Below are 10,000 nucleotides of genomic sequence, written 5' to 3' on the forward strand. Positions count from 1 at the left end.
GCCGTCAGGGTGACGTGCATTCTGGGCAGGTTTCTTAAAGAGATAGTGCCAGTCTGTAGGTTTCTGTAGTTTGTAAGTAAAATGTGAATTTGTGTGTGTATGTGTGTGTGTGTGTTTGTGTTTGTGTTTGAGAAAAAGAAAGAGTCTTACATTTTAATTGAGAAACAGTGGAGAAAAAGAGAGAAAGCCTGTGATAGTGTGTGTGTGTGTGTGTGTTTGTGTGTGACCAAGAGAGAAGAGGAGTTGGTTTTGTATGCGTGTGAGCAAAAAGCTCTTTTCTCTCTTTGAAGTTCAATTTAAGCTCTGAGTGCTTCTCTGGCCTGGTTTACGGTGTGTGTTAACAGCCAAGGCACTTACTGATGAATCAGCACTGCTCATAAACAACTGATTTGTTTTTCTCTCTCTCCGTCCTATAAATCGGCTTCTGAGGGTTTGGTGACAATTAGCATTTTACATCTTTAAAAAGAAAAAAAAAAAAAAAAAAGTCCAAAGCCACCAGTCCACTCATTTTGTCCTTGTCTCACTCCTACACTCTGTTAGAGTTTTTCTAATCCAATTTAATCCGATTCGCCAGAGTGCCTGACAACTCCTACTCACTCTTTTTCCTTCTCCAGCTCTTCCATTCATACCTGGACGGCTACGATAGCGTCGGCGCCACTTGCCTGTCGCTGCTGGGCGCCGGGGGGCGCGGCCTGTTGTCATGGCACCCCAGCAGGGCCTCCTCGTGCTCCGCCCCCTGCCTGTTGTTCCACGGCGCGTTCGCGGTGCTGCGTCTCGTCCTCTTGTGGCTGGTGACCTCGGCGTTGCTGAGGAACTATCGCCGGGCCAGGGCGGAGCTGTATCGGCCCGCCGTCGACCTGCAGGACTACGAGATGGTGGAGCTGTTCCTCCGACGACTAAAGATGTGGATGGGCCTCAGTCGAGCTAAGGAGGTGTGTGTGTGTGTGTGTGTGTGTGTGTGTGTGTGTGTGTGTAGTGTGTAGTGTGTGTGTGCGTGTGTGTGTGCGTGTGCGTGTGTGTGTGTGTGTGTATGTCTGTGTGTGTGTGTGTGTTGTGATACTTTGATGTATTTTTCTTTTTCTGGGCTCGCTCAAGTTCATGCTCTTACTATAACAAAAGTAAATGACCTCAGGAACTTGAGCTCACTGTTGGAGGACCCACAGAGACATGACGAAAATGATGAGAATTTTGGGGGGGGTTTTTTTGTAACTACATTTATCGTCCCCCGACATCCTACAGACGTTCCTGTAATCTCTCAGACTAAAGTGACCTTCCTTATCTCTCCTCCCGCAGTTCCGTCACAAGGTGCGCTTCGAGGGTATGGAGCTGCCTCCGTCACGCTCTTCCTCCACCAGCGACTGCAAATCCCTCTGCCTGCCCCCTCTGGACACCCCGGAAGCGCCCCCCACCCCCGACAGCGTCGACGGAGGCTCCGAATCCTCGTGGAGGCTCACCTCCAGCAGCCCCTGTAGCCTGGTGGAGGCCCCAGGCATGGGCCTAGGCCTGACGTTAGGCCTGGGAGTAGCGGTGGGCAGTCAAGCCTGGCGCGAGAGGGCTGAGCTGGAGGCGACTCTCAGGAGACTCCTGCCCGCCTTCGACGGCCTGTTGCTACAGCTGGACCGGGTCACGCAAGCGACGGAAGAGCTTTACCGGACGGAGTGCCGTCTAGAGAAGGTGCAGAGGAGGGCCCGAAAATGGAGGCGCGGGGAACGGAGAAACAACCGAAGCACGGACCCTGCTGGACGGAGGCGGCACTGCAGGGAGCACAAGTACAGGCAGCAGAGCGCGGAGTTTTCGGATAAGCGCAAGAGTTCTCCAAAAAGAGAAGAAAGCGCCCACGTGGTGGAAACGGGTCCCCACAAGGCAGAGAAGAGAACGGAACAGAAAACGGATAGGGCCACACACAGGACAGGCACAAGTCCCCACAAGGGAGTCCCGTCAGAGAGGGTTCCGAACAAGGCTGGTCCAAGTCCTCACAAGGCTGATGAAATTCCAAGCGTGGAAGCGGGTCCCCAGAAGACGGAGGAGAGTCGGAAAGAGAGGGATCCAAGCCCTCATAAAACAGGTGCAGGTCGCGTGAAGACGAGCAAAAGTGCCGGTAAAACCGACGAGTTCACAGAGGAGGGGTACAAGAAAGGTCCTCAAAAGACGGACGCGGAACGCCGCAAAGCTGACGGGGGTCCTCGCAAAACCGACGGGGGCTCTCCACCCGACAGCGTCGAAACCGTTAGCGGTTCCGCCAAATCTGTTTCTACCGCCTCGATCCTAATTCCCACCCCTACGCCCGCCCCTTCCACCGCCCCGGCCTCAGCCTCCGTCACCCCCACCCCAATTCCTCACGCCCATGAGTGGGTGAACCTGGGTGACAGAGACAACATCCCCTCCAGTCTGTTTCGACATCCGGCTCATACCACTACCATTCCCACGCGCAAACGGAAACACAAGCCTCCGCCCCTCAAGAACAAGGTCCATCCCAACACTGACAGGCACATCTCAGGACACCCCAAACCCTAAGAGAAAATCCCCATGGCATCCAGGACATACACACACACACACACACACACACACAGACAGAAAAAAAAAGAGTTATGATGGAGAGTTGTGATGTTAAAAAAAAAAACTGAAGGAAACTATGCACGAACCATTGAACGAATGGAAAGCGTCGTGGAAAGTGCTGAAGAAGGATGGAAGCCAAGAGATGAGTGGCAGCTGGTTTTGTCACTTGGTTTTTTTTTGTGTTTTTGTTTGTGTTGTTTTTTTTGTTTTCCAAAGGTAACTCAAGAAGGATTCCACACACCAGACTGTGGCTATGGGCCAAAAAACGTATTCGCGTTATTACAAAAAAGGTACCAAAAAGAAGGAACCCAGCAGCCATACTAATCGATCACAGAGTGGTGCGATTGATCGTCCCAAGGATACGTGGAATATAACAAGAGCTAAATAGGTACACAACCGGGGGGGTGGCAACAAGGTGCAGGTTCGCCAACGTTTGTTGTTATTTTTTTTTTGTTTTCGGTTTTGGTTTTTGGTTTTTGTTTTTTGTTTTTTTTACCCTCCAAGAAGTGTCACCTGCTTCAGTCATCCCCTCTCTGCCCTTCCAATGACCTCAAACCTGCCCAGTGACCCTGGAGGTCAAAAAGGGTGACCTTGACAAGAGCATACATCATGCTTCCATGGAAACAAAAAAAAAACTGTACTGCAGCTGAGAGAGTGATAGTGAGAGACATGCAGTAAGCCTTTTGTCAAGCAACGGGCCATTGCTATATCATGTTTGTGTTTTTTTCTCCAGCAGTATTTGAAGTATTTCTGCCGTATGTTTGTTTGTTTGATTTGTTATTATTGTTGTCGTTGTTGTTGTTGTTGTTGTTTTTTCATTTCAATGCAACAAACGAAGGAAGCTATTGCAAAACCATGAGCGTTCATGTTGCCCATGGATGCTGTCTGCTCAGAAGCTTGTAAAAATAAAACACACACACACACACTTAAACACACACACATGTAAACACACAAGTTACAAAAAAAAAAAACAATGAACAGGTTTGCACACTTTTGAGTATTGCTACATATCGGCAAATGCATATAAATCTATGCTTGCGGGTGTATACGTCTTCTGTATGCGTGTAATACTTACGATGCGTTATGAAAGGTAGACACACTTGCATATTACGACGCATGGTAACAGGTCGACACTCGAGTTCATTTTAACGCACACAGACACTCACACACACACATATACACGTACACATATCTGAAGAGGCTATCAGGGTGCTAACAGAATGCCAAGCCTCAGGATCAGAAATATTAACGCTATTCCTTTCTTCCCAGAACGCCTGAGAAAACCGCGGAATGATAATCAGATAAAAAAAGGAAGTCGGACCGCAATGCAGGGCAAGAGACAGAGAGTGACGGAGCGAAAGAGAATGAGGACAAGAATGTTAAGGAGGAATAAACTGGCGGAGGAAGGAGTGATAATGAGGTGCATTGGGGGATGGAGTAAAGAAGAGAGTGAAGTTATAGATTGAGAGGAAGGCGGGGGGGGGGGGGGGGGTGGGAGGGAATGAACGAGAGTGAGGTCTTTGTGTTGAAAAAGTTATTGAATGATTAAGGGGTAAAAAAAAAAAAAAAGAAAAGAAAGGAACTTGTACAACATCCCTCCATCCCGCCCCCCAACACGAAAAAGAGCAGAGCATGTTTTTAAGATCAGGAATTTCAAAAAAATAAAAAATAAATTTAAAAAAAAAGGTTGAATAAGCATTATTATTTGTAATATTGTGTTAACCAGGTTTTTTTTTTTTGGTTTGTTTGTATGTATGTTTGTTTGTTTGTTTTGTTGGTGGTGTTGCTTTTTAAACAAATGGTTTGAAATTTCTATTTTTAAAGGAAAAGAAGCACTTTGTGTTGATTTTGTGTATATAAAGTGAGTGCGTGTGCGTGTGCGTGTGTATTCGTTTCGAAACAATAATAAGCTTGGTACGAAATCCTTTTAAGAGAATAGCTTCGTAAACATTACTCTCCTAGTTGATTTTACCAAAGCTTGCTTGCCATTTAAAGCACCAAGAAATTAACTTAAAAAAATATATAATAATAATAATAATAATAATAATAATTCTCTTTTGTACGTAGCACTTTATTTCAGTGTTGGGCTATTATGCTTTAGCATTTTTAACTGGTATTCCACATGTTTATTAGGCTTCTCTCCCACCAACCCAAGAAATAAAAGAAAAAACAGCTATTCAACAATTTTCTTTTTGTGCATTATATACAAAGTGGCTCTGGATGTTTATCTATCAACATTTATTTCTGATATGTTTCTTGCTGGGGTTTTTTTTTGTTTTGTTTTGTTTTCTTTTTTTTTGTTTTTGTTTTGTTCCCTGTAGCTGCTTAAAAGCGCACTCCCCATAAATATGTTGTTTACTATGCTAATACTCAGGGACCCTAATCTAACCCAAACCAGGATTGCTTTCTTTTTTCTTTTTCTTTGTGTTAAACGTTCTTATGGTTGTTGCTTGTTATGTAAATTTCAATCCAAGAAACTCTTACGTACTACAAAAAAAAAAAAAAAGAAAAAAACGGTATGCAAGAGTAAAAAATGTAGGACTGTAAAAGATCTTCACCCCTTCCCAAAAAAAAATGTCCCGAGAAAAACCGTAAGTTCGGTTCAGTCCGTTCGGATGGAGCCGACTGAGAGTAAACTATAGTCCTTTTCAGTATTGACTTTCCTAAGTCTGTGTCTGTATGTACATATTGGTGGGACCTGGTGTAAATATTGTTATGGGTTCTGATTATATTTTTCAATCTCATCAGCTTTAAAGCCATCACCACTTTACCAGTTACACTTTTGAGCGGAAAAGAATGGCTAGGTCACACCGTCCTCCCCCGCGTGATGTTGTGTCCATTAAGCATCAGGACGTTGGCGGAAAATTAATTTAATGATTTTTTTTTTTTTTTGTATTAGAATAACTCTCAGAATTTAAAAAGCAATGAATGGAGTGTGCCGTGTCGGTTAATGCTTTTTACCGCAAATCGCGTTTTTTTTTTTTGTTTGTTTGTTTGTTTGGTTGGTTGGTTGGTTTTTTTTGTAGTGGTAACAGTGCAAAGCATCTACTGATAGCTAAATGCTCACTCAAGAACATTTCGTTCTCAAAAAAAAAAAAAGAAAGGAAAGGAAAAGAAAAAAAAAAATAAGAAAAACACTCTTCTAAAATTCTGTGTGTCCAAAGAGAAATGCATTGGGAAGAACCGGCACGTGACGTGGTCAGATAAGATGATTTCTAACGTAACGTAACCTGATGTTTTAGGTGCCAAAGCCAGCGTGGGTTTGTTTTTTTTTTGTTGTTTGTTTTTTTTTTGCATGCATAATGCATATGCGTCATGCCTCACCGTGTATCCTAGACATGATGTAACTTGATTATCGAAGGAATTTTTTTGTTTTTTGTTTTGGGTTTTTTTTTGGTCGTTCTTTTTCTGCGTATCTTTGTTTTATTAATCGTACATTGCGTATTCTTTGTCTTAAGCACTCTGCTTCTGATGTTTTTTGCACTTGACAAAGTCAAATAAAGCGTTTTGACAGCTAAGCACACCTGTTGTCTGACATGACTGGATCTAAGTAGTGGGTGTATGTGTATGTATATACACATGTCTGTAGGCTATATATATATATATATATATATGTAGAGAGAGAGAGAGAGAAACAGTCCTTGTCAGGAACAGCTGTACACCTGTAGTCTAGTTTCCAGTCCTACTCAAACACAACACACTCAAATCTAGTTCAGAGAGCTTCCACATCACTTTGATGAGCTGAAAGGTGAAGCTGACTGCTGAAGTGTGAGGATGGAGCGAAAGGCCGAGATGTCTCAGAATCTCGAAAAAGTCGCGATTGTCCACTTGACAGCAGCTACCTGGTCTTTACATCGCTGAACTTCACTGCATACAGAGGCAGGAAGCAGCCGTCTGTGTTCTACCGTCGGACTTTAATGAATGCCGCTTCGAGTTTCCATATTGAACGAGACACGTGTTAGACCACATTAAGGCAACTGCAGAACTGACCATAGTAAACCATGATGGCGTATGTAAACACATGAATGAGCTGTTTTAGATTAACAGAGGAACAAAAATATACACGCTTATTTTTAACGGCTTTTCATTGGACAGCCAATTTTTCCTGTCTTCCCTCTCTCGATATCAAAAATCTCCTACTCTCTCCCTCTCTCTACTCTTTAATGGACTGATAAATCCAGTATTTAAGACATTTTTAAGATACACCGCGGACATAAGACACTCAGACTTATTTTACTGACTGTAATAGTTTTATTTCACGCATAGTGCACACACAAGCGCGTGCACACGTGCACACACGCACACGCACACACACACACACACCATTTTAGTGTTTGTAACGCTCTCTTATTTCATGTTCCACTCGATTTCCCCACGTTCTGTCACCAGCAAATTTTCTAGTCAGTGTTTCAGCGCACGCACACACACACACACACACACACACACACACACACACACTCTCTGTGTCCAGTCAGCAAAGCTGAAAGAGATATTGGCCTATGGACAAATGTTTTATTAACGAGAGACACTCAGCTTGGCAAGTTATCGAACACTGACGCCCAAGGATGCTAACACTAGACACAATTTCTTTGGCAAGCAAAATTCAGACACTTAAGACGAGTCGCTCTTTAGTCAGCAGCTTCAGCTGAGTTTCTTATTTAGTGAAATAATCCATCGTCCTGTAAGCGTTTAGCCAGGTCTGATCATACGCCTTTGTCTGCTTCGTGGGTTGGTTGTTAAGAATGTCAACAGTCAAGATGGACCAATTAGTAGAAAAGAGCATGAGGCAACTGATCTATTACTACAGATGTGTGAGAGTGTGCACATATATATATGTGTGTGTGTGTGTGTGTGTGTGTAAGAGGGAGAGGAAATGCAGAGGGAATGTGGTCATGAACAAGAGAGAGACATTATAGTGTGGTGTGGGTGTGTGTGTGTGTGTGTGTGTGTGTGTGTAGGTGTGTGTGTGTGTGTGTGTGTGTGTGTAGGTGTAAGTGTGTGTGTGTAGGTGTAAGTGTGTGTGTGTAGGTGTAAGTGTGTGTGTGTGTGTAGGTGTGTGTGTGTGTGTGTGTAGGTGTGTGTGTGTGTGTGTGTGTGTGTGTGTGTGTGTGTGTAGGTGTAAGTGTGTGTGTGTGTGTGTGTGTGTACGTGCGTTTCTCTGTGCAGGTGTTTGCGAGGCCACATGAGTGTTGCTGTAAAGCCAAATGAGATGAAGTCTGCCCATTTCTACACGTTTCTATTTGTTAAGAAAAAACAGAGAAAAATACTTTTTTTTTTCTTTCTTTTTTTTTCCTGCGGCGTTTGAAAGCACTAATGAAATTCCATTGATCTCCTGATCAGAGCTACAGCTCAATCCCATTTTTTATTCACATCCTCCAATGAGTAACAGCCAACCCTTGGGGGGGGGGGGGGGGGGGGGGCAGAACCTGATTGGATCAACCTATAGGAGAATTATTTAGAGGGGGTTTCTGATTGGCTGAGAACTTGATCATCTCTCAGGATTAAACCAGTAGTCAGTGACGGTGGCACAGTTGAGAACCAATCAGATAAGGCACCCCTACAAAATGGAGAAGGGCAAGGATGCAAAATTAGGGACCGAATGGGAAAAATAAGAAGGCTGGATTATCCAGCCATTTTAGAGATTAGGATTAGGAAGTTTGATCAGTCACTGGTTACTCAAACGAAATCTGTAAAGTCATCGACTGTGGAGACCAGTCTCTTCCTCTGGCCCGAGTCGGGGTTGGAGGCGGAGCCAGACTGCTGATGGGCGGGTTTGTTTTGCATGCTGGCGTGGCTCTGGGTGAGGGAGATTCCGGGCGTCGGGCGGGACTGGATTTCCTCCTGAGCCTACACAGACGGAGGGAGAGAGGGAAGGAAGGAGAAGAGAAAAAAAAAGAGAGTCAAAAAAAAAAAAGAGTGATAGCTCAACATTTTTTTTTTTTCCCAGATTCAGTTTCGGTTTCGGTCAAACGGCTTCTAGACAAGGGTTCTAGACATGTCAAATTCAGAGGCTCTGTTTTTTTTTTTTAAAACGTCCTCGTGGAGTGGGCCGTACCCGGGTGCGGATCCGTTTGATGTGCCGGAGTCGGGCCAGCCACTTGGAGGCATAGGCGTCTGACGGGTTGGCTCGATACTGATGCACCAGAGATGCCATCTTAGGAGAAAGAGAAAGAAAGAAAGGAAAAAAAAAACACAGACCTTCATTTTGGTTGTCATGACAGCAAAAGAGATAGCATCAGCGAAGTGTGGTGTAGCTTTCACTCCCATCCTGATAACACCTTTTTTTTGTGCAGGTCCTGATTTCCCCTACTTCCCTCCCCCTCTCAAATCTCTCTCTCTCTCCATCTCTCTCTCACTCTCTCTCTCTCTCCATCTCTCTCTCGCTCTCTCTCTCTCTCTCTCTAACACCTCATTTGAGCTGGCGGCCATTTTGTTTCAGCTGTGATTTGACTTTGTGACTCCGGTTTCCCGGGAGCAGCAGGGATTTGCAGTGTCTGGGAGGAAACTGTCAGAGTGACTCATTCTCATTGGGTGAGAGCCCCAGATGAATGACTGTGGACTGGAGGCTGATCGCAGCAGGTGGGAAGGGTTACAGACCTCAGGAACTCACTCTCTCTCTCTCTCACTCACAACACTTTTTAAGGCTAAGCTATGGGGTGCCTGTGTGTGTGTGTGTGTGTGTGTGTGTGTGTCTCAGGTCATATGCACATGCATAAGTGAGTGTTTTTGTGTTCGTGTTTGTGTTTCTGTAGAGACGAGCATAAGGCTGTATGTTTCCCATATGGTCATGTTTGTGTGAACAATCAAGAGTGTGTGTGTGTGTGTGTGTGTGTGTCAGTATTCCGGTCTTGTTCACACATTTTCTCTGTGACTGTAAACACAGATAGACAACAGTTCAAAAAGCAGCCCAGCCTGTGGCTCAGCTGTTTACAAATGAGGGACAGAGAGAGAGAGAGAGAGAGAGAGAGAGAGAGAGAGAGAGAGAGAGAGAGAGAGAGAGAGGGAGGGAGGGAGAGAGAGAGAGAGAGAGAGAGAGAGAGAGAGAGAGAGGGAGAGAGGGAGGGACAGAGAGAGAGAGAGAGAGAGAGAGAGAGAGAGAGAGAGAGAGAGAGGGAGGGAGGGAGAGAGAGAGAGAGAGAGAGAGGGAGGGAGAGAGAGAGAGAGAGAGAGAGAGAGAGAGGGAGAGAGGGAGGGACAGAGAGAGAGAGAGAGAGAGAGAGAGAGAGAGAGAGAGAGAGAGGGAGGGAGGGAGAGAGAGAGAGAGAGAGAGAGAGAGAGAGGGAGAGAGGGAGGGACAGAGAGAGAGAGAGAGAGAGAGAGAGAGAGAGAGAGAGAGAGAGGGAGGGAGGGAGAGAGAGAGAGAGAGAGAGAGAGAGAGAGAGAGAGAGAGAGGGAGAGAGGGAGGGACAGAGAGAGAGAGAGAGAGAGAGAGAGAGAGGGAGGG

At 45.1% G+C, this 10,000-nt stretch overlaps 2 protein-coding genes across 2 annotated transcripts in view; one reads left to right on the forward strand and one right to left on the reverse strand.

Annotated features, from left to right (window-relative positions):
* Positions 1 to 2,543, forward strand: part of pkd1a (polycystic kidney disease 1a) — an 87,352-nt gene extending 84,809 nt beyond the window's left edge. The window contains 2 exon segments of the mRNA XM_030778901.1: positions 615 to 932; positions 1,294 to 2,543. Coding sequence (XP_030634761.1) covers positions 615 to 932; positions 1,294 to 2,514 — 1,539 coding nt within the window. The 3' untranslated portion in view covers positions 2,515 to 2,543.
* A 5,432-nt stretch (positions 2,544 to 7,975) lies between these two features.
* tsc2 (TSC complex subunit 2) overlaps positions 7,976 to 10,000 on the reverse strand; it is a 42,247-nt gene continuing 40,222 nt past the window's right edge. Inside the window, exons 41-42 of the mRNA XM_030779486.1 lie at positions 8,612 to 8,710; positions 7,976 to 8,403 (exon numbers count right to left, since the gene is read on the reverse strand). Of these exons, the coding sequence (XP_030635346.1) occupies positions 8,233 to 8,403; positions 8,612 to 8,710 (270 nt within the window). The 3' untranslated portion in view covers positions 7,976 to 8,232. The remainder of the gene's footprint in view (positions 8,404 to 8,611; positions 8,711 to 10,000) is intronic.

The sequence above is a fragment of the Chanos chanos genome, chromosome 7, assembly GCF_902362185.1.
Source record: "Chanos chanos chromosome 7, fChaCha1.1, whole genome shotgun sequence".
In the NCBI taxonomy this organism is placed as follows: Eukaryota; Metazoa; Chordata; class Actinopteri; order Gonorynchiformes; family Chanidae; genus Chanos; species Chanos chanos.